Genomic DNA, 25655 nt, shown 5'->3' on the forward strand with positions numbered 1-25655 from the left:
GATTCTAAGATACAGACAAGGTGGCGGTTGACCATCTGCTCCAAGGTCTTCCCCATGCAGCTAGTGAGGGCAAAACTATGGTAACTACTTGGGCATGTACAGTCTTTCCCAGGTTTTAAAAGAGAGAGTCAAATTGCCTCATGCCACGAGATCTGGTGCCCAAATGGCATCAAAAAGTGCGAGAAGGATATCTTTGTTCCACCTTGTGAGGTGCCGCAGTGTACTGTAATGGATCCTGTCATGACCAGGGAATGTCACGAGCCACCAACAATGCAGAATCCAGCTCCCACATGGAAAATGGGCAGTTGTAATCTTCAGAGTTGGACCGGAAGTCCAAACTACACCTCTCGACAACAGCTCTATGGTGCTGGAAACCTGGATCCTGACTGGCTGTTGCAGTAACTGTGGCAAATTATTCTGCCATAGTCTGGGCAATGTCTCATAGATTGGTTTGGAGAGTACCGTTTCCCATTACAACAGTGATGGGGCACCTGCCTCCTCTCCCAGAAATTCTCCTGATGGTCTCCCACACAACGGAACTTTTGCTGGAATGATCAATGGTGTTCAGGAACTGTTGCCACGACCTCTTCTTGCTCTCTTGAATAATTTGGTGACACTTCAAGTTTCCCTGCAGTTGGACAACACTTGAACCTACGCAGAGCCACACGCATGATCCTGATTGCAGAGCAGCAGTTGGCACTCCACCAAGCGATGACTTGCATGGAAGTGATCACTTCCTGATCTGGAAATCACCGTGATGGGTGCTTGGTAGAGCTGACTGGACACTTTATAGCCAGTTGGCCCAGTTCGAACATTGTCCGTGGACTGTGAAATGGATGCTGCAGCAGTGTGGTGGATAATTTTGGTAATATGATCCACCCATGCCTCGACATTCCCACAATGTTCGAACTGGGCCAACTGGCTATAAAGTGTCCAGTCAGCTCTACCAAGCACCCATCACGGTGGTTTCCAAATCAGGAAGTGATAACTTCCATGCAAGTCATCGCCCACTTCCCATTGAGCAGTGTGAGCAAGAGCTGGAGAGCAAAGCAAGAGATCAATGGTAAAGAACGACCCAGTTGCTGCGCAGATGTGAGTGCTCTGTCCCTCATTTAGCAAGTATGCGCATGACGACGCGAGAAGCTTTTCAATTGCTCTACCCCTGGGGCAGGTAGCTGCAGAGCCCCAAAGCACATTGTGTGCATTAAAATCACCACAGAGTATGAAGGGGCAGGGAAGCTGTGTAATAAGGTCAGTTAGGGCCTCTTCATCAAGTGCACTATGTGCATATTGTCAATGGATGGCGTACATGCACTGATACAGCAACTGTTTGTAAAGTCATCTTATGTGAGAGAGGCGAGGAGTGGTAATTGTTACTGATGAAAATACCTACTCTTCCTCTCTCTCTCCATTCAGGTTGTCCTCTTTGTGGACTACATAGCCTCATAGCTCAGGTGTGTACAATTGATGGAAATGAGTCTCTGGAGATACAGACACAGTGTTCTACCCTCAGAAAAGAGACGGAGTTCCTCCACATGCATCCTGAACCCCTGACTGTAGGATGGTAGCCATTTCATCAATGAAGTTTTAATTTACCCTTATCTTTGCACTGCAGAGGTGAAGCACCACTGCGGAGATGAAGCACTTTTAGAGTGAGGGGGAGTGGAGGAGCTGCCTTGATCCACGGCACCGAACTCCATGATGTCCTCATCAGCCAGATGTGAAAGAATGACATCTGATGGCACTCTGGACAGCTTTTGACCCAAATGTCGTGAACCTTTCTTTCCCTGCACCCTGTTCCCTTCGAGGATGAGGGGAAGGGTTTTGAGAGAGAGACTGCTTGTTGTGTGCCTTCTTGACATACACTACACAACTGTTGCTGGTCTTTTCTGTGACAGCTGCTTGGATTGCTTTATCCATACTCATTTTGTCTTGGAATGTACACATGCAAGTACAGGTGCTGCTGGTGGATGGTTGTATACTGGACAACATCTGCGTCGAGGCATCGACCTTAGGAACAGGTTTCTGTGCCATGAAAGCATAAGAATGGGTAAAGACTGGAGATTTCATCACCTTGTATTCCTTTTTGGCTTCAGCATAGGGGATTCACTTGGTGACTTAGTTCCTGAATTTTTCATTCCTCTGCAAAAACAGGGCAGTCTTGCCTCCAGACTGGGTGGCTCCCAGAGCAGTTAACACAGACTACTGGAGACGGAAAGTCAGTCCCAGCTTCATGGGCTGCCTTTCCACATTTCCCATTGGTCACTTCACCCCCACAACTCAGCATTGTGTGACCAAAACGCTGACATTTGTAGCACTGCATAGGGTTAGGTACATAAGGCCTAACCCTAAGTCGGAGGAAACCTGCCATGATGTGGTCAAACAATGCTGGACAATTAAAGGTCACAATGAAGGTGGTGGTGATCTCAATTTCTACATTATTCCTACGCATCCTTTTCTCCGTCCACTATCCCCTGTAATGCCCATTCCTGTTTAAATTTGGCTATGTCGATATCCATAATGTCACGGCACGTGACCACACTCTTGCTAGAGTTAAGGGAGTTATGCAGTTCAACAGTTACATCATATTCACCCAATTTTTCGGTCTTCATAATTAGTTCCATCTGCTTTGCCCCGCTAGTCTTGATTGGTAGGGAACCATTCCACAGCCGCTTATTAGACTTCAGGCTTCCAACAAGTCCTTCCAAGGCTTTATGGATGCAGAAGAGGGACACTTTTCCAAACGTCCCCCCTTCCTCTTAATGACCAAAAACACATTCTCCTTGAGTCCTGTTACTATATAATTCAACTGATGCAGATTACCAGGAGGGCCAGCCTCCCTTCTTCGTTTGGAGGATTGGGTGTGAATACTCCCAGGCAATTAACACCCTTCCCACTGGGAGGAAAAGATGATGATTTCAAGAGTTCCATCTTGGTCTCACGAGCAGCTAAGGAAACAACGGTCCACTCATACAGAGCTCCTCATGCCTGAGTAAGCCTTAAACAACTGAGGTGCGGCAGGTTCCCCAGAGGTTGCGCACTAACGACTGCTCCACCTCAACAGACATGCATCTCTCATCAGCATGCAGCACACCTTGAGACTGAGGGTTTTTTTTTTTTTTTTTTTTTTTTTTTTTTTTTTTTATTAGAGATTTTTACCATCCTTGCGATCTGGGCGGTCCCTGCGACACATAAGGTAACGTTCCACTGCTGTCCATACAGTGGTCGTTTAAGCGTGCCCAGAACTCTCAGTAAGGAGACCGATGGTGCTTACCAGTCCCTAACTCAAGAACTCCGGGGTCACCAAGTCCGTATTCAGCAAATGAATGCTGAGCTCCTAAGTGCCGCTTTTATGACATTGATTTCAAAATAGTGGACCACGTAAATTTATCATCAGAACAGTGCCATTTTCTGATCTAGGTTCTCTTTGCAATACATACACAGTTTTCAAACAATTGCTAAGCTGTGCAACAAATTTTACTGCAGAAAATCTATGAAAACATTACTGGAGCCCTATGTTGTAGAGCTCACCCATGATCAGTTGTTGCTAGAAATGCTGCCTGGACCAAACTTTTACAAGTTAAGGACCTAGATGTCATGTAACTGGTGTCAACCAATTAATGAACGATGCCTACAGTCATCATAAAACACCTAATGGGTCTTTACACATCTGTGGCCATTTCAAGGTAACTATCAACAGTCAGTCCAATGCTGATCTTTATCCTATGCCTCGTTCAGAGAATTTGTTAACGAAAGTAGCCCAGAGCCAATATTTTTCAAAAATAAGGATGCTTATCCACAACTTCCATTACCTTGAAAGGTATAATTTTTTATCATTTAGGGTTGCTACTGCCCCTGCCTTCTTCAAAAACAGTTAGAGCAATTCATTCGGGATGATCCACAGTGCAATGACTATTTAGATGATATCACTGTAACAGCAGTGACACATGCATATACTGCAGGATCCTGAAATCTCGTTTCAAGCAGCTCTTGGAAGACAGCTTGTGTTGTCAGACAAGTGTTGTGTTTTCACCCCCAGCATTAAACACTTGGGCCATATCTTCAGTAGCAAGAAGTCTTTCCTTGGTAAGATCGCTCACCATGTGAAGTTTATTTCCCAGCTGCACAAAAAGGGAGTCAGACGTGTATGGTCGGCTTTCTGCTTACAGGCTTTTAAATCTCTAAAGTATTGTCTCAAAACAGCACAACACCCAATGGTGCAGTTAATGCTCACGCCAGATGCATCCTAGTACAGCATTGTGGCAGTTTGATCCCATAAACTGCTACATGGCTTTAAAAGACCAATTACCTACATCTCCATAAAACACACTTAAAAAGTGTTCAAGTTGTGGAGGAGGCTTTAGCAGTAGTTTTTGGTGTCAAGAAGTTTAATGCAGATTTGTTTGGCAGACGATTCCACCAGTTAACTGACCAAAATCCCTTCACATCGATTTTTGAGCATAGGTCAAAGCTCCTAGGAAAGAGAGGGCAATGTCTACAGTGGCAGGGTGTAATTACAAAATTCACTTTCGTCCCACTGCCAACATGCCAACGCAGATGTCCTTTCCCACCTTTCCATTGGCCCCGAAAGGGAGTTCGATTGCCTGCCAGGATACAGTGTTTTTCACTCGATCAGCACCTGCAACAAACCCTGGACAACTTCCCATTGACAATACAGGAGATAGCCACAGTGAATCAGTCCTGCACAAAGTTTTGCCAGTGGTGCAGTTGGGGCGACTACAGCACTTGCCAAAGCAAGCAGACCCATCTTTTTCCAACACAACACAGGCTCAATGCTACAAAGAGTGTCTTACTGTTGGCCACTGACAAATCTGAATGTTGAATCACCACCCCAGTCCCGCTCAGGCCACATATCTTCCAGCCTTGCATTGCATGATGACACATCTGAAGATGTTAGCTTGGCGGCATGTATATTGGTCCGGTGTAGAAACCCTAGAACAATGTTTCTCTCCATGGCTACCCCCTAAACTACCCATGGGAGAGGGTACACACTGATTTTGCCACAACATTTCAGGGAAATATGTGGCTGCTGGTGGTGGACAAGCTCTCCAGCTTCCCACCTGTGGTTCTGATGTTGCCAATGACCAGCCATACAACCCTCCGGGCCCTCTCTACAATCTTTGCAATTGAGGTTGGTTAGTTTAATGATTAAAGGGATCATACTATGAGGTCATCAATCCCTCTTATCTAGAACAGGCAAGTCAATCCAACTACACACCAAAGAATGACCCAGTGCGCGAAATCCAAGGAAAGAAAACCCCAAAGGTCTACCGAAGGTCAACAGTACCTACAACATGCAAGGAGGGGGAAGAAGAGCATAAGAGCAGGTATGGAAATGGCTGTGGGGCACCACCAAGCCCAGACAACTGCTGACCATGCAGGACAGAGGTGGTAACAGTGTCCTGCCAACCCAAGGCTAAGACGCCCTCCCTTAGACAGAATGGGGAAAACCCCATCCATGAATAACCCGTAAAACCAGGTCAAGTGCTGAGGTGTCACCCGCTCACACCTGGGGAAGCAAGTCAGGAAGATTAAGAGTCTGTAACAGGGTGGCTAGGCTAAGGATAGTCTAGCAAAGTGTGGACCATCACAAGACTGGCACCACAGCAAAAGTGGGGTGAATCCTAGTGATGGTGGAGATGACAGTTGGCCACGTGTGGCTGATGCAGAGCCATGAAAGGAAGATGGTGTCCTTGTGAGAAGTTGGCATGGACGACCTACACAAATTTGTTGTCTCCTTTATCACCAGTGTTCGGCAAAGTCCGAGTATGCCATTCCGTATTCCAAATCCTTAGAACTTGAAGGTGTAATATCAATTGAAGATCCGAATCCAGAATACCGATCTCAAGGGGCACCTTGCTGTTACAGAGTTTGACCAGCCTGTCACACAGTTCAATTCCTGGAATCCTGAAGAGAACCAGGGGTCCAGACAAAGACCGAGCACCCACATTGTTTGAGGGCAGAAAGGGAATCCTGGATAGTCAGAATCAATGGATGGCAAGGACAAGAGCTCAGAATCACTACAAAGGACTCACTGGTGCGGGAACGTATATGCTCAAGAACACGAGAGATGGCTACCAAATCCACAGTGAAAACACTGCAGCCATCAGGTACGGAGTGGAATTCATTACATCCCGCATGAATGTAAGCAAAGCCACCATGACTGGCAACCATCAAGCCATCAGTGTAGACTACTTTTAAACTACGAAATGCTCTGAGAATGGTGAAGAATTTGGTGATAGAGGGCCTCAGGAGTAAACGAGTTTATCGGTCCTTGTAATAGGTAAAGACAGAGCTGTGGACGGAGGATGCACAAAGGAGGTGTACGTGAGCGGGAGTGGACAAGTGGTGGTAGTGGGAAAACTGAATTTAGAAAGAAAGGACGGACCAAATGCAGATCTGGATCATAGCCCCAGACCTTGGACACTGTTGCAGGGGGTGGATATCTGTGTCTGGAAAGAGGACACAGTAGTTCAGGTGCTCCGGGAAGCACCAAATGCGTAATGCGCGAGTGATCAACTGTTGGTGGTGCAGAACCCGCAATGGTAGAACCCCTGTCTCTGCTAGAAGGCTGATCACAGGGGTAGGCCAAAAGGCAGCAGTTTCAAGTTGTGCCCCACAAGCCACTAGCCGTAACCCTGTGCTGCTGTTTCACTGGTACAACCTGCAAACCCACTATCACAATCGTAGGTGAGCAACTGAACAGACCAGTGTGTGACAGTTCATGAATGCTGAGCCACTCCAACTGCCCAAGCCTCTTCTAGTCCAGCTGCACCAGAGCAGCACTGCCTCTGATGTGCTGCCAACTCCAACATTCCTGAAGTGCTCATTCAGGCAATTTGAGTTGGCCAGTCCAGATGAGATCGTGTCACTATCACTTGGTGGAGATCTAAGCCACACCTCCCACTCTTCCATGCCTGCAATGGCAAAAACTGGCCATTACCAGCTCTATTTGGCAATTTCAGAGGGAGGGGATTTAGTATCACTACCTAAAGTGGGTTTCGATAACAATTCATAGGTGCTACACATCCCTACAACTGCTGCTTCTGCTGTTGGCTACAAGGGGCTGAAATGATGAGTCATGTGGGCTGCATCCCTTGCACAAAGCTAGGGCAGCTAGCAGCCAGTATTCTATTGTGCTGTGCTGTATGGGGGTACTCCATCTTATTATACTGAAGCAACTACAACAACCCTGCTCAGTTTCTGAAATGTCTTGGTTTCACTATTGGTATACATTCAGTGTGCAGCTTACGAAAATTATTACTCTGGATACAGTTTACACTTTCACATCAGACAGGACTAGAACAGTGGCCCTCATCACGACCTCAAAACACAGAATACAAGCAGTTACAAGGACAACTAGATTTGACAATTGATAATTTAAAAGCATTTTCTCCATCCATTCCTCCACCTGTCTGCCTCTGTAGCTGAGTGGTCAGTGTAGATGCCTGCAATGTGGTGACCCAGGCTCGAGTTCCAAAGCCAGTTTTTTCCTTTGTGGTAGCACTGGACCAGGGTGCAATCAGTCTCATAATGCCAACTCAGGAACTACTCAACAGAGGTAGCAGCTCTCAGGTCAAAACGTCAGCAGGTTGGAGAGTGGTGTGCTGAAACTGTGCCCCCTCGTACTCCATCAACGTGATGCCACATTGCAGATGATTACAAGGCAGCTGGTCAACATCGAATCGACTTCAGGGCCTGATTGCAGAGTTTCTTTTCCATTTTTCATTACTTCGCTCACTTGTCAGTTGCAGCCATCGGATTTTTTGTGGCAAGGCTGGAAGAGAACTAAAACTGGTGGACTTAACAACAAAGACTGAACTACTACTACTTATTCCTTAGCATTTGTCCCACATGCTTGCAGGGTCCCATTTTGATTGGCTGTCACAATTTTACGTGATCACGTGCCTGATCAGGGCGTAGGCCAGGTCTTCGTGCAGGGTGTCAAGCCTTCACTGTCAATGTCATCCTACTGGCATTTATCATTTACTCTCAAATTAAAACCCATGCCATTATTGTTGTGTCTGCTCTAAGAACATGCCCATACCATTGTTGATGGCTTTCTCTCATCTTGTCAACTATTAATGGTACTCCGTATAGCTTATGACTGTCATCATTTGTGACATGATTGTGCAGTGTTAATACAGATGTCCACCTCAGCATCTTCATTTCCATGACAGCAAGTCGTCCAGCATTCAGTAGCATAAAGTGCAACTCAGTGGATTACAAATCAGTATACTTCGACTTGAGGCAGTTTGGAATCTTCTGGTCACAGAGTACACCAGTCACAGAATGCTATTTGAGCCAAGTGCTACTTAGGCAGTTAGAACAGCGCCTCCTCAGTATTTGAAATGAAAGGAGCAGCACGAATGGCGACAGGGTGAGGGGGCGGGAGAAATACCTTATAAAGATGTGCAGATGTCCTTAGAAACTGCATTTATAGAGCTTTCTGAGGATGTTTTTTTTTTTCTTTTAATTCAAAGAAAGTACTTACTAAGTGACATTTGCAGAGGTCTGTTGTACTGCCAAGCTCCAGCAGGATCAGGTTGTACATAGTAGTGTGTTATTTCCTGATACCCCACTGAAAGTGACTTAGGTGTTGTCTGAACTCTAAATTCCAAACAAAGTGGTAGTTGACTGTTCCCATCAAAATCTTACCTACATATCTGGTGAAGGTAACACTAGGGTAAGTTCTTTGGTATGCAGTCCTCTTTGGGTTTCAGCAGATATTGCATTAGCATATCTGAATGCATCAGGAAACTGCCCTGTTACCCAGATGATGATGATCTGAGTAGCTTGTTTTCAGAGGTTTCTCTGTATCACAAGGGAATCAAGACTGTGAAGTTAATGAAACGCAAGCTGTCTTCCACACCCACTGAGCTTTATATACAAGGGCTTTAGAGCCTCTTGTGGGCAGCCAAGAACACTTGGTATTGTTATTTTCACAAGACTGTTCATTTCTCCATAAAAATTTATTCTCATAAAATGAAATTAATGATATCTGAGCAATTTGTTAGACCTTCTGTAAACTTACTCTCATCATCAGTCCACACATGCTGAAGATCATTCCCAATATATTCATATAATCAGGAGTCAGGTCTTCCCCCTGGCCATTTTGAGAGTTCTGTACTGGAGGTTTGTACCTGTAAATAGAAAAATATTTGATACAGGTATCTATTGAAATTATGAATTAAAATTATTGCCAATTGATAAATCCTGTTACTGTAACTGACTCATTCAATTAGATGAGGTAGAAAAATTTGTGTGGTTCTCAAGCAAAGCAAATTACATTATTTGTACTAAATCTCATCATATCACTAGGTCTATAAAAATACCCAGAACCATTATTTTAAAGAGGCACTTCAACCATAAATGTCACTGAACGTAAATTATTTTTAAAACTCACACATGCAATACACACAACTCTGGAACTACCTTTAAGTGTAAATGATTTCTCAAACCACATAACATGTAACATCATAGTACACTTAGTGTTACGTGTGCTGTGCAATAATGAGGTTCAGTGTGATGTGCGATTTTGCAAATGCAGACAATGAAAATTAGACACACAGCAGTTTTTCTACAACCTATTTTACATGTTGCTGTAAGAACTTCTGAGTGCTAACCACTAAGAACAGATGGGCAAAAAGAGGTCTTCCAAACTAGAGTATGATAGTGCTGATGCTGTTTTTCATAGTAAATAAGTCATCAAAATCCAGGAGTATGTACACAAGAAATCTAGTGGAATTAAAATATTTCTAACAGTAAGACATCCTGGCTAGTAGTAGTTCTTTATGGATGACTGAACGTTGCAATATTTTTGTCAATCCCAAGTTTTTTTCTAAATTTATCCATTGTGTCTTGACAGTGACAAGTCACTGTCTGGTATCAGAAAGCTAGATCCAGACTGGCAGTGGAAGTAACTCCAGCAAAAGCTTCTGCCATTGTCTGGGTTATGTCTGTGCATTGCTCTAGCAACTCCAGTTTCACATTACAGCTGCAATTTGACATATCCCATCTCTTCAAGAAATCCTCCTGATAGTCTTCCATACAATCATACTTTCAGTGGATCAATTTATGATATTCAGGAAAAGCTGGCATAGTCTACTTGCTCTCCCTAACAATTCAATGACATTTGACCCTTATCACTCCAAGTCTTTTAGGTTATCTGCAGTTGACTGACACTGACACTGAGTGCCCCATTCTATCTTCTCACAATGTCTAATGACTACGGAGGTCGCTGATAAGGAGTACCTGGCAGTAGGTGGCAGCACAATGCACCTAATTTGAAGAACATATATTTTGGGGGTGTCCGGATACTTTTGATCACAGTGTACTTATTACTGAAATTAGAAGGCTTTCAATGGGAATATTCGAGGGAGAGGGGGGGGGGGGGAGAGATAAAGAGAAAGGAGGGGGGAAGAGGGTATAGAGTGAGGGGGGCGAAGAGACAGACTGACAAACACAGTGGGGGGGGGGGGGAGGAGACCGGGGGGCAGGAAGAGAGCCTCTTGGTCTACAATTTCATTTAGGGGCAGGCGGAGGGAATATAATGCTTCAATTTTAAGCACATAGGTAATTTTGTTATACCAAAACCATTCATTTCATTCTTGTCTTCTGACTACCATGAGGGTTCATTATTCTGAATGATATATTCTGCTGCCACTATTATGTATCTGCTGCATGTGCTTGCTGGTTTAGAATGTAGCACAGGCTTGTAGCTACATTTTCAAGTTATTGTGCTTTCATCAGCTATATTTTCTGGGTGCCAACACTAGTCTCCCATATAGGTTGCTTCACGGCTGAGATGAATGGCTTCATGAATGTAGGCAGCTGGCTGGACCTAAATGCCTTGTTTGCCACAGAATATGAGATACATTGGGTAACCTTGGGTCCCTGTAATTTCTTCTCCTCTATAAATAACCACCATACTCTGCTCCATATGTCTTTTTGCAAGCAATTCAGACATGTGGATTGAGCCATACACGGAATATTTCTATCATTTACAACAAAAACAAAACAGACCTGCTGCACAATGTCTTCCCTTGTATTGAATGGTGATGTCCCCAAAATTTTGGCATTTAAAGTACCACATTGGCTTAGATATAAGAGGTGTGATAATAAAAGTAATGGGAATTTAATTTCGCAGCCTTTACACATCAAATTTTCAAAACTTCTCATTTTGTTGGTATACATGTTCCTGATGTATGTATGCATTTTCAGCTGTTTTGAATATTTAGTTAATTGTTGACAGTTGGAACAGTTCCACGAGTTTTTGAGAGCTTGGTGAATTTTTAGATCTACTTTAGAAAAAGATGGATCAAAAAACAACATGGATTCTGCAAACAGAGATCCTGCAAAACTCAGCTCGCTCTGTTCCTTCACGAGATTCACAGCTCAGCGGAAAACAGTGCTCAGGTTGATCCTGTGTTCCTTGCCTTCACAGCAAGGCATTGGACACTGTCCCGCATTGCCGTCTAATGGAGATACAAGGTTACGGAGCATCAGAGCAGACTTGCAGATAGAACTCAACACGCCACTCATAACTGAACTAAATTGAGAGATGTAAAGGTAATATTCGGAGTACCAGAGGGAAGTGTGATAGGACCGTTGCTGTCGACAATATACATAAATGATCTAGTAGAGAATGTTGGATGCTCTTTAAGGCTATTCACAGATGAATTTTTTTTAGGGCGCAAAACTGCAATGTTCATAAGCGTCCATTCTGTGGCTCAGTGAAGGGTAAAAAACTGAAATTTAAATCAGCAGCAATGGGAGCAAAACTAAAGGAGGGAAACTACAAATGGAAGGAAATCTTAAAAAACTCTTATTAAGGGGGGTTGTTTTGCCTGAGAAGAGCTTCAAATGACCAATGTCGTCTCACTGACACAAACTCAAGAACGCGACTGGCTGAGCACGTGTCATCTACTAAAAGGGAGAATGTCAGGTGACAGCTGTAAATGGGCACATAACGGATTAAAATAGGGGCAATGAAGTAAAAGGTGTCTTACCATCCACGGTTGAGAGCAGAGGGGACAAAGCGGGGGGAGGATCACCACTTGAAAGATTTCAATGGCTAAAAAGACAGTGGCCCTATCCAGAGTCTAGTTAAAATTACCTCTTCCCAATGACAAAATCGGGAGAAAGAGGTCCACGCACAGGGAAGAGGTTTCACATCCAGCAATTTATTATTGGGAAGTGTAGACCAATGTGTGTGCCATAAAAGAGCAACACAACAACATAAAACACCCTGTAGATCGGCAAAGGGAACCATGCAAACAGCGGGCCAAGGAAGAGAGACTGCAGCTGTGGTCGCTATATTGGCTGCCTCATACCAATGCACCCTAGGATCCAGAGGAATGACACAGACACCCCCCAACTGGAAAAAGTGGAGGCAGTCCTGAATCTGGTGGACCAGAGGGTGGGCTGGATAAAGAGCTTGGATGCTGAGCAAATCCGAGCATATAATATACTGGATCCGCTTATGGCTACGGATGTATTGGACAGCCTGCAGAACAGCATAAAGCTCCGCAGTAAAAACCAAATACTGGTGGGGAAGCTGAAATCTATTACGGGTGTCGTCAACAATAAAATCTATTACGGGTGTCGCCAACAATACAGGCACTCCCAACACCCTATGTTGTGTTTCAGCCATCAGTGTAAATAAATGTGGCATCCTCCATTTGTGTGCATAGAGCAGCAAATGCCAGATGATAAACGAATGAGGGGTACCATCCTTGGGAACATGACAAAGGTCACGGAGCAGGCAGGTCTGGGGGCGAAGCCAAGGTGGTGCCGTACCCCCAGTTGTCAAGAAAGTTTTATGATAGCCAAAGGAAAGAGAACGTAGCAGTTGATGGAAGCAGACTCCCGGTGGTAGCAGAGAGGAAAAGCGGCCCACATACCATACATCTGAGGTGGTGTCGAAAAAAAGGGCATGGGCCAGATGAGCAGGCATGGAAGACAGATGACTAGCGTAACGACTCAGAATGACAGCTCGCCGATTGGACAGCGGAGGTTCAGCAGTCTCAGCATAAAGGCTTTCCACGGAGCTGGTGTAAAAAGCTCCAGACGCTAAACGCAATCCATGGTGGACAGAGTCGAGACGCTGATGAATAGACAGCCAAGCGGAGGAGTAAACTATGCTACCATAGTCCAATTTCGAGCGCACTAAGGCGCGAAATAGGTGGAGAAGGACCACTCTGTCTGCTCACCAGCAGGTACCATTCAGAACATGGAGGGTGTTAGCAGATCGTAGACAGTGAGCTGAAAGATATGAAACATGGGAGGGCCTGCACAGTTTTCTGTCAAACTTAAGTCCCAAGAATTTAGCAACGTCCGCAAACAGAAGGTCAACAGCACCTAGATGTAGGGAAGGTGGAGGAAACTCCATACGATGCAAAAAATTTACACAGACGGTCTTACTGGGAGAAAAGCCGAAGCTAGTTTTTATGCTCCAAGAGTGGAGGTGATCGAGACATTCTTGAAGATGTCGTTCGAGAAGGCTGGTCTGTTGAGAGCTGTAGACGATTGCAAAATCGCTGACAAAGTGGGAGCCTGAGACATCGGGAAGGAGACAATCCATAATTGGATTTATGGCAATGGCAAACAGTACAACACTTAGCATCGAGGAGATGTTTGTCCTTTCCAGATTTCGGAACAGGAACAACAATAGCTTCCCGCCATCTTCTGGGAAAGGTACTGTTGGTCCAAATCCGATTATAAAAGCAAAGGAGGTAACACAGACTATGGTATGATAAATGCAGCAACATTTGGACATGAACACCATCTGGTCCTGGGGCGGAAGAGCGAGAAGAAGAGCGTGCATGTTGGTGTTCCCACATAGAGAAAACAGTATTATAGCTGTCCCTCTTTTGAGAGGAGAAAGCAAGAGGTCAGACTTTCACTGCACATTTCTTCAGGAAAAAGGCTGGCAGGTACTTTGAAGACCTCGAAATCCCAGCAAAGTGTTGACCCAATGAGATAAAAATTGTGACTGGGTCCACTAAGGTATCATGCACGACAGTGAGCCCAGAGATCGGGGAGAAACTAGATGACTGCGCTGCTGCTACGGTCGCAGTTTCGAATCCTGCCTCGGGCATGGATGTGTGTGATGTTCTTAGGTTAGTTAGGTTTAAGTAGTTCTAAGTCTAGGGGACTGATGACCTCAGATGTTAAGTCCCGTAGTGCTCAGAGCCAGAAACTAGATGTGCCACATAAATGTTTAATTCAACTCCAAACTACTGAGTAAGTAGCGAAAGTGTTAAAGGAGCTAGTAAAGAAGTCCCAGCTTGCCTTCTTGCTATCATGGATGATGCAATGGCATTGCGCACATAACTGCTTATAGCGGATACAGTTGGCCAAAGTAGGATGGTGGCGGAAAACGCGAAGAGCACATCTCCGCTTGCATATTGCGTCACGGCACACCTCGTTCCACCAAGGAACTGGGGGGGGTGCCGGGGCAAATCAGAGGTGTGATGTATTGAACATTCCGCAGCTGTAAGAATAACTTCTGTAACATGAGTGACCTGATCGTCGATGCTAGGAAAGTGACAGTCATCAAATGTCACTAGAGAAGAGACAAGTGTCCAATCAGCTTGGGCAAACTTCCAGCGTCTCGAGCGCATAGGTGGCAATTGCTGTAATCACAGGACACATGGAAAATGGTCACTTGAGAGTGTATCAGCAAGAGCGAACCACTCAAAGTGCCGAGCTAGCTAACAGTACCGACTGAAAGATCCAAATGAGAGAAATTTGTCTTTGAGGCAGACAAAAATGTAGGTTCCCTGGTGTTGAGGCAAATAAGATCCACTTGGTGGAAGAGGTCAATCAATAGAGAGCCTCGCGGACAAGGACGCGGAGATCCTCAAAGCAGGTGGTGAGCATTGAAGTCCCGAACCAGCAAATAGGGGGGCAGGAGCTGACCAAGGAGATATAAAGGAGATCAGCTCTTGCCATCGGTGTGGACGATGGTACAAAGAGAGGTGTATCCAGAAAGGGCAAGACTGACAGTGACATCTTGGGAGGAACTGTTTAAGGGTATTGGGTGATAACGGACAGTATTGTGGAGAAGAATCATAAGTCCCCTGTGTGTCAGAGTGCCATCAACAGAGGGGAGATCAAACCGGACTGACTGGAAATGAGGGAAAACAAAGCGATCGTGGGGATGCAGCTTTGTTTCCTGAAGACAGAAGATGACCGGGGAGTACGATCGTAAGAGGATTGACAATTCATCCCGATTGGCTCGAATGCCGCAGATATTCCAATGGATAATTGACATAGGGTGGACAGAAAAGGGAAGAATTTTACCATGGTTGCTGTCAACTCAACGACTGCTGAGAGCCAATGGCCGACACCATGGAACAGCATTCAGCCAAAGGCAGAAGATCGCGATCCATAGGTTGTTCGGGGGCAGCTCCTGCCACCAGCGATTGGCCAGTTGATCGGCCGCCAGCGGTGCGCCTTGGCGACATGGAAGACAGCCGCAGCTGTAGATGACACGCTCCAAGGCAGAGGAGAGGAACTTTGTTTCTTATGAGCCTTCTTGGAAACAAGACATTGAGATGAGGGAGGAATCGAGGGTTGTGAAGTTGGGGTATATAAAAAATCTTCGTGAGCAGGCTCTTTTTTGGAAGTCCGGGCATCCGATTTTGGGGCTCGTGATTTAGCAGGAGCTGATGAAGGGTGAGCCGTAGAGTGAGCAGGTGTAAGTGGGGAGGTTGAATGGGCGATCTTTGTGCTGACCAAGCTAACAACCGTGGCACTAAAGGTGAGATTGCAAGTCTGCATGGCTGCCTCCTTAGTAGGCCGAGGAGATGCAAGGACAGTGCTATATTTACCTGCTGGGGGCACAGTGGGCTTTCAACTGGTGCACAACTTACGAGCATCAAATGTAGACACCTTTTCCTTCACTCTGCTTTCCTGAATAATTCATTCATCTTTGAAAATGGGGCAATCTCTAGAGGAAGCAGCATGGTCGCCCATTAAGTTGATGCACTGAGGGGGTGGAGGTGGACAAGCACCCTCGTGGGCATCCCTGCCACATGTAACACATTTGGCTGAATTAGAACACAACTGGCTGGTATGATTAAACCGCTGACGCCAATAGTAATGCGTAGGGTTGGGGATGTAAGGGCGAACTGAAATTATCTCATAGCCCGCTTTAATGTTCGATAGAAGTTTAACTCTGTCAAATGTCAAGAAGAGCGTACGGTTTGGCATCAAGTCCTTGTCAACCCGAAATGACTATGTACAGCCATTACGCCCTGTTCAGACAGGTAGTTTTGAATTTCCTCGTTGGACAATCCGTTGAGCGAGCATGTATAAACCACCCCGCATGATGAACTTAAAGTGTGGTGCGCTTCCATCCAGACAGGGAAGGTGTGAAGCAGTGGAGTTTGCAGCGATTTTTGTGTCCAGAGGGCACTGACTGTTTATAACAACAAGGTGCCATTTCATAATTGGGACCAAGACCTTACAGGACCTGCAGTTGTGTCAACACCTTTCTGAATAATGAAAGGGTTGACTGTGGAGAAGTCTTAACCTTCATCAAACCGAGAAACAACTAGGAACTGTGGCACTTATGGAAGAATTGTCTGTGAATGAGATTCATCTAATTTTCGCCTGTGAGCAGAAATTTTAGATGTAGAGGAAACCACTGCGAAAGTATCCCCCCAATTACCGACGTCTCCGATGGCGCGCTTCTTCCTCATTGGGTCCCTCTCCGAGGGCACTCCTGCCTTAAGTGATTGTTCACACCTCAGGTCAGACATCCTGAGAAACAGATGGAGTGACCAATCGACAAATTTGGAAGGTACCAGCTCGGGTAATCACCCCTCCTTGGGCCTGGCCTTTACCAGGGGGTTTGTACGTGTCCTACCTGTCTACCCAGGGTGGAGAATTGCACGTTACCCCGTCACCGGCTATGCATGGGAACGCATGGGTAGGCCTTCAGACACGCACAGGGAGGAAAGAAAGAGAAAGGGAGGAACAAAGAAAAGAAAAGTAAAGTAAAGAAGTTATGTATCAAATGCTGCAGCAGAGAAGAGGGTAAAGAGAATAGGCAAGGAAAAGAGAAGGACAAAGGGAGGACAGAGACTTTCCAGCATAGAGAGCAAAGAACAGAAACTATGTTTTGTAACTGTAAGAGTCCACCTCCAGATGTAGGGATGAAACATACTCCCAAAGAGGGGGAAGGGGAAGGGAAGAGAGGGGGGGAGGATGGTGGATGGGGAAGGATGTGGAAAAGTAAGGTATGCAGCCCAGAAAGGACAGATAGCCACACTAGCTCGGGGTCCCGTGCTCGCCACACACGGATCCACAAGAGAGTTGTGGACCCCCCTGTGGGGTGTGAGCCTTCTGATCAACCCCAAAACTTCTGTAATTAAATGGAATTTAGAAACTTTTGTTATGACCTTTCCTACTCTCCAATTACTCACCAGAATTTGCTCTCACAACACTAGAAGCTACTGGTTATCTCCTGACAGATTGGACCTAAACTTTCACCGAGCTGCTTGGTTCTTCCTGACAACAGTGACACTTTTCCACTTGAGAGCAGTAATATGATCCACCCCATCCTGGGCAGTTTCTGTATTTAAATCTAGCTTGCTAGCCACACAAAATCCAGTTGGCTCTGCTTAGCATACGTTTCAGCATTTTCTCTTCTGTCAGGAAAGGGAATCAGTCACTATACAGTGAAGATCATTATCCACTTTCCACTCAGCTGTGTCTGTGAGAGCAGGAGAACAGAAGAGAAGGTCAATGGCCAGTAACGTATAAAATGAATCTCTCTTCAAAGGACAAATACAGGCGTTGGGAAAAAAATATAGATACACCACAAGAAATGCATGCTTGAACATAAATGTAAATGCAGATACTATCCAAGTCTGTAGGATGTGCTGTTATATGGCCAGAACAGTGTTGTATGTAGGTGTTAGTGTATTATGTCTGATTTCAGTGCATTCAAACATGGGGAAATTGTTGGGGCTTTTATGGTACGTGCTTCTGTAACCAAGGTGATCAAAAGTGTTTGGGTGTTTCAAGAGGCATCATACCCAAGTTTACACTGCATACAGGAAAAACATTGTCTGCTAAGTAACGACTTGGACAAAAGTGTGTATTGAGAGACCATGATGACCATCCATTGAAGAGGATTGTGACAACAAATAAGAGGTTGACAGCTGCAAAAGTCACTGCAGAACTGAATCTTGCAGTCACAAACCCTGTCAGCACCAAAGCAACATGATCAGAGCTCCATATGCAGGGAATTTAGGGCTAGATGGAATTCCAAAACCATCTATCAGTGATTCAGATGCCTGGAACAGGAAAATGTACTGAAGCCATAAAACCTGGACTATGAAGCAATGGAAGAAAGTCATTTGGTTGGGTGAGTCTTGTTTCACACTGATTCTAACTCTTAGCTGAGTTTGTGTTCCAAAAGTGAAACATGGTGGGGTTCAGTGATTATTTGAGCAGTCATATCATGGTATTCCATGGGCCCCATGGTTACTCTGCAAGGTCACATTACTGCCAAGGAACATGTGAGCATTTTGGCTGATCACATCCACCCCACTGTCCAATATCTTTCTCCCAATGGTGATGCTGTAATTCAAGATGACAGGGTCCCCTGTTCGCACAGCTCACATTGCCAGGACTCATCTTGTGAACACGAGGATGAATTATTATATCTGCCTTAGCCACTACAGTCAAGATTACTGAGCCTTTGTGGTCTACTTTGGAGAGATCGATGTATTATTGCTATCCACCTACATCTTCATTATCATTATTTTGCACGAAGAATGGTATAAGATTCCCTTGGAAACCACAGATGGCCTGTACTTATCCATTCCTGTTTTGAATGTCAGTGGATTTTCCTACACTGTATTAGGCATGGTAGTGTGTTTTTGGTGTTGCCATATTTTTGTTCACCCCCCCCCCCCCCCACCCCCACCTTGCTACTGTGTTCCCTTGTACAGTGAGACACTCAAGAACTTTACTCTTTGTAAGTGGTGTTCTTAGATCCTAAGTAGCATAATCTGACACAGAGAAGATGCCCAGTTAGGTCTATGAGAGCTTCTTTAACAACTAGATCACAAGGTGGCATATACAAAGTGTTAATGACAATTTTAGGCAACATGGGGAAGTTAACAGTTACTGCATGGAAGGTGGTGATAAGTGGGACAGGTGAAGTGTGATACATGTTACTTATGAATAATACCACACCACATCTAATCCAGTCACAGTTACCATCTTTTTTCCTGTGGAAAGGATCAAACCTCAGTACAGGATTATCAGAAGTTTCGCAGTGTCACTCTTGTAGACAGAAGCTCAATGTCTTTTTCTATGCCATGTTTGAGCTCCTCCACGTTGATCCTGAAGCCATTCACATTCCATTGTAGAATAGGAGCCATTCTTCAATACAAGATACCATTGTCATTTTGGAGATGTTTCATTGAATGGTGGTTGGGACTAAACCTGGAGGTCATCAGATTAGTCCCCTCTTCCTTTAGTAATCAAAGCCTGAAGGATTCCACTAAGAGAAAAAAAGAGTGGACAGCAAATCTGATCATTTATGGCATTATCTGATGCAAAGAACCAGGTAAGGAGTAGAATGAAGGGGAAAAAACCAAAAGTAATTACACACAGTGAGGAGCCAGAGGTGTACCCGCCAAAGGTGGAGCTCCATCCCTCGAAGGTAGTCTTGCAGTGAGAAGTCAACTTCTACATCCAACCTACAGTCACCCAATCATTGTAGAATACAGGCATAATCAAATGGTGAAAAGGTAGAATATCAAACAAATTGTGGAAACAAGAACTAGCACAAAAATCACAAAGAGGTTGAAAACATCTTGCCACATCAGTCTACTGTTAAGGGGCAATCTTTAGGAATTTCATCTTAAGTCTAAAACATGATAAAAACAAGAGAAAAGGTAAATCAGCCATAAAAAGTAATATTTTAGAGTGAGCAGGGGATATGTGCCTGACAAAGCAGCTGAAGGACCTCAACAAGACTAGTCAAGTGAAGTAAGGTTAACTTGTGTACCAGACCAGAATTCCCCTATTCACTGTAGAATACTGTCGGAATGCTCTCATCACAGAATGCTAAAATGAACTAAAGAGACCACAGTCACAAAGGTCAAATGAGGGTCGATAAATCATATTTGTATAAATTTTAAAACCAGATACACTACTTGGGGGTCATCACAGAACAGTATAGGCAATGAGTTATCAAGTTTCACTGTTCACTGCAAAGAACAAAGTTGGGGCACTAAGTGGATATGGGCCAATGACAGAAGGATGTCAAAAGGACATTACAGTTCTTCTAATAATTTCCGGGTATGCAGCCGGATCCCGTCGACATTCGTGGCAGAATGTCGACGGGATCCGGCTGCATACCCGGAAATTATTAGAAGAAGAAATACGCCGGGAAAATTTCAGAAGTGACATTACAGTTCATCATCTAGCCTAAGGATGTGACAGCGAGTGAGCCAGGTATGGCCAATTTGGAGCCAGCAAAGGGTAGTGGATTCCCTTTGGAAGGAGCAAAAAAGACCACCATGCTATTCCCCATTTCAGGTCTCCAGAAGCCTAAGATGCAATGATAGTGTTGCAAATCATATCCTGGTCTCCCCATCTCCATCTCAGTAGCCTCCTTTGCTAACTGATCAGCCAGCTTGTTCTCCGGAAGAACCCCAGTGTGATCTGAGGTCTGCAGGAATACAATTAGGCTCCTAGTACTGTGGGGTCAGAAAGATCATGTATGGTCAAAACCAACAGGTCCTGAGAATACACAGCTTAGAGTGTCACTGCATATTAGGCAGTTTCTGTGAGGTCAAAGTTCACATGTAATGGACAGCTTGGCTAGTGGCTATTTAATTCTACTATCAAAACAGAGCACCTGTATACCAAGGAGTGCTGTTCATGACCCACAGAATGAGATGTTACAGGCAATACCATTGTCTACCTTCGAGTCAACAAGATAGACAAATTCTGAACCAGGAAATTCTCCTAGAACAGAGGAATGAACATCTAAATGCAGAGGGGTCCGCAATTTCCTTTGGTCTGAAGGATAGTTCCAGGTGGATCTTTGGATGAAATACAGAGCATGGTGGGGAGGTGGAGGGGAAGTTGCAAGGAGAACCTGACATGAGGGTTCAACAGATGAAAGCAAAGCAAAGATCTGAGAGACTTCAGATGAAATGCTGCTGGGAAAACAGACCTGAACCTTTGTGGGGGTGAAAAGGACATGGTGATTCTAGTGTTCAGGGTCACTGTGGATGTTTACTGTATAATTCAGTAATCACTGGTGCTGACTGATCTGTAGAAGGGAAATCTCAGCCTTTACAAGAAGGCTGTTCACATGGCCCATCTGAAAGACACCAGCCACTAGTTGAATCCTGCAATGGTGCACTGTGTCAAGCAGCTGTAAAGCCATTAATCAATAAGCCAGACTTCTAAAATCAAGATAGGACAAGGGCTTTGTAAAGATACAAAAGGATGGATCGGCTCCCACTCCAGACGTGGCAGCTGAGGCAGTGGAGTGTGTTTAATTTCAACTACCACTTCTTTTTAAGCTAGAAAATATGTGTAGCTATGTCAGCCAAGCATCAAATAAAAGCCCCAAAAGCAGTTCACTATGAAGGAAAAGTTACTGACATGGCTGGACATTGATAAAAAGTGTTTTGAGAGCGGGAAACAGGAAGCCATAGGTGAGAGCCCAGAACTGCGCTTTCCTTATGGCAACCTGTAGCTGGTATTCAGCAACACTCATGGCTGAAGAACTTGATTGATTGGAGGAGGGGATGTACAGACAAAGGGGTCATCAGTGCCTCAATCCAATAATAGTGCATCTGGAAGAACAGACATGCACCAAGAATGTTTTCTGAACTAGTCGTGAGATTCATAACAGTAAAAGTGAGAAGGCTAAACCTGTAAAAAATACCTTTTCCACCATCAATAATGAAAACAAGTTAAAGGAGATACAACTCAGCAGGTGGGAATCCCCAGGCCTCTGCATGCAACAGGGAATGTCCCACCCACAGCTGTCCAACCACTGATCCATTACAGTCGAGAGTACCAACTATTCAACAAAGTGCGACACCCAGAATAGTATATTGGGTGCAGCAGACAGGATGCAAATGGAATCTAGAAGTGATTAAGGCAGAGTAAAAGGGATGAAAGAGTAGCCTGGTCAAGGAGGTAGGGTTGAGGATCCCACAGACTTAGCATGGAGCAGGTGACGCGCATCCCTAACAAACCTGGCCCTGTGACGGAGGAAGATTAAAACCTTATAACTGAGAATAAAAATCACTTTCACAGAGAAAACTGAGAACCAGTTCAATCATCCATGAATTGTTGGCCAATATTAGAGGCAATGAGTCTGGAAGTTCATACTTAGCACGGAGAGCCAAAATGAGGGCGCATTCCACCGAGATGTGGCTGGTTCGTTTGTTGGTTTAATGATTAAAGGGAATAAAGCATGAACGCGTCAGTCCCTCCTACCTAGAACAAGCAAGTCAACAAAACTATACACCAAAGAAGGGCCTATTGTATGGAACTCGAGGAAAGAAAGGTCCCAGGATTCGAGGATCCAATAGAGTCTTTGACACGCCATATATTGAAGTAACTTGCACAGGACATTGGTTAAGCCGATCAGACAATAGCAGTCCATCTGAAGGGGCAGTTTAACGGATTTCCCAACTGGAATAACGACATTTTCTCACCATTGGGAAGGGAATTCCTCCTTGCTCCAGAGACAGTTAAAACAGGCAAGTATATGACATTGGCTAGCCATCGACAAGTGTTTAAGCATTTGGTTGTGCACCCGGCCCGGTCGGTCAGTCGGTCCAATCCAGGAGCTGTGTCGGGGCAGAGAGTAACAGTGCTGGTGAGTTCTTGCTCTCTAAATGGGACATTGTAAGGCTCTAGGCGACAGGGAACAAAAGATAAAAGAAGTCATTGCAGACGGTGGGGCCTGGACGAAATGCAGAGCAAAATCCTAGGTGATAGAGTCTGAGCTGGTGAGGATAACACCATTCAGGGAATTTCCAGGACATCTGTAAGAGGACACCAATAACTGCACTGATCATTGTCTTTACCTGCAAAGAGAGAGTATTCAGCTCTATCTATAGCTGTGACATATCATTCCCAACAAATTCTTTGTGGCATTCATTCCATTTAATGGTCAGGAGGTAGTCTAGAGATGAATGCCATTTGTAGTGTTGGAGGGCACAATGTCAGTCTAATAGCTGCAACAAATTTGGGGGTCCACCATCGTGGTCCTCCATCAGGGAGAACCAGAGGAAAGAGTCACTGAAGCAGCTACCAAAAGAATGTCATACAGACTCATCAATGCCTTCATGTGGTGGACAGATGGGATGGCAGCGTGGAAAAGGCATCCCAATCCACATTAGTAAAGGGCCACCGGGAAGGGAATCCAGGCGAGTGATGGCAGAGAAAAGATAAGATCGTAAATGATCTGCCACACAAATCATCGTGAACTACCCACTGGATGAAGGGGAGGAATCCAGGTCTAGAGATGGAATGATAAGTCGCAAGGAAGTGCTGTGTGCCACACTAAAATGTTTGGGGGAGGGGGGGCACTCCCATGTTGAGGAGGCACAGATTTAGCCCTGCCAGCAGGTCTTCAACAATTCTGCTCCAGTCAGTGGTCACAGTACCATGCCACAGAGGATTTTGGACATTAAAATCTCCAAGAAGGAGGAAGGGGGTAGTGAGCTGTTGAAGAGAGGCAATAAGAGCAAGAAGTATAGGAGGCTGGTCTAGGGGGGAGATAGAAATTGCATATTGTTACCACAGGGTCTAAATGGATCCAAACAGCCATTGCACCAGCACATAATGAAGAGTAACCCAACAACTAACAATATCCATGCAAACCAACTTAGATACACCACCAGAAGCTCACAAAGGGCCAATCCAGTTCCGACAGAAGGCTTGGAAATATAAAGAGCTGGCAAATGGGTATCCACAAAATGAGATTGCTGCAATACAACACAAGCTACAGAGAGGACAAGAAGAGGCTACAATTCAAGTAGGTGACATTAATAACCATTACAAACCAATTGGAAGAGAGTAGTACAAGAGGATTGATGGATATTGAGCAGGCCAGCAGCCGGAATCGGTATTGTGCCAACTCACTATCACTTGTAAGGACAAGGTGACATCAATAAATGTAAGACTGGACACTGATTGACAGGAAGGGGGCAGGGGGGGGGGGTAACACCCCCATTATGTCACAGGGGGGCGGGCAGCCTCATTCCGAGACTTATGGACCCCCTCCTCCTTCAGAGTGCAAGAGAAGTTGTGGTTGGGAAAAGAGCAAGTCACAGAAATGTCAGGATGTGAAAGATAACAAGTTGCCTTGAAGCCCACAGACCACTGTTGCCTCATCGAGCTCTATGTAACAGGTTACTTGTCCTGGAGATGGTGGGTGCCAGGGAAGATACTTTCATCTCTGGAACTGCCAGGAAGAAGGAACGTGAAGTGGGACAGGGTGGAGGTCAGGAGGAGGGAGGAGGAAAGGACGCAACACAAGCAGCGGCATATGTTACAGATACTGGGCAGGGATGGTTAAATTTCTGTCGAGCCTCAGAGTAGGATAGACGGTTGAGAGATTTGAATTCCTGAATCTTCCTTTCCTTTCCTTTCCTTTCCTTTCCTTTTTATAGATTGGGCAGTCCAGTGAGCGAGGAGAATTTGGGCCATAACAGTTGGTGCTCTTTGACTCTCCACATAGAGAGGGTGGGTGCAGTTGTCACAATTAAGATTTGTCTCAAATCATGAAGATTTGAGGAACAGCACACGAAAGATGGGATATAGGGTGCACGTCACAATCGTAAACCATAACTTAAGACCTTTTTCCTGGTGGGTATTCCCCTCAAAGGCCAGGATGAAAGTGCCAGTATCAATTCAGTTGTCCGTATGAGCTATCTGGACTCATTGGACAAAATGAATGCTGCACCATGCCAGATTAGTCCCGAGTTCCTGTAAGACTAAAAGAAGGGGTACCTGGGGAAGATAATGCCATGGATCATATTTAAGGACTAGTGAAGAGTGATACTCATCTGGATGCCTCCCAAGTGCTTACAATCACAAAGGGAAGCTGACTGACTGGCAGCAGAGGTTTCAATCAGTAGGGAACCAGATCGCACGTTACCGAGTCAACTTCACCAAACTTATCTTGAATATGGTCTATGTAAAGAGCAGTTTGGTAGCAGCAGAAGTCTCCCCGCCTGTCCTGGAACAAACCAAGTAATGGGGAAAGGATTTCGCCCCAAGCCAGTGGCCCTGGCCCTCACATGGAGTGGCGTGGGAGGGGAAGGCTGACGAATCAAAGGAGCAGAGAAAGAACTCTTCCTGTCCGAAGAGAAAGATGGCTGTTGATGAGCAGCAAGAAGCACGGAGCTTAGCATGCTTCATGTGCAGAACATCCACCCTGGCACCACACACTCTGATCAGGGACTTTCCTCATGGGCACCATCTGCATCCAGCCCCAGCAAGTGCCATCTGGCCCACTGGTTGTTGCCGGGAGTTCCAATTCCCCAAAAAGTGAGCAATCACTTCTAGGCTTACATGAGATGGTGACAGCTAAAATACCAGACTTGTGATCCCTGTCT

The 25655-nt window shown here is 45.2% G+C and overlaps 1 protein-coding gene across 2 annotated transcripts in view; it reads right to left on the reverse strand.

Annotated features, from left to right (window-relative positions):
* LOC126248725 (PAT complex subunit Asterix) overlaps nt 1-25655 on the reverse strand; it is a 63751-nt gene that overhangs the window by 23842 nt on the left and 14254 nt on the right. For both annotated transcript variants that reach the window (XM_049950038.1, XM_049950039.1), the window contains exon 2: nt 9056-9164. In XM_049950038.1, the coding sequence (XP_049805995.1) occupies nt 9056-9164 (109 nt within the window). The remainder of the gene's footprint in view (nt 1-9055; nt 9165-25655) is intronic.

This window comes from Schistocerca nitens, chromosome 3 (genome assembly GCF_023898315.1).
Source record: "Schistocerca nitens isolate TAMUIC-IGC-003100 chromosome 3, iqSchNite1.1, whole genome shotgun sequence".
NCBI classification, from domain to species: Eukaryota; Metazoa; Arthropoda; class Insecta; order Orthoptera; family Acrididae; genus Schistocerca; species Schistocerca nitens.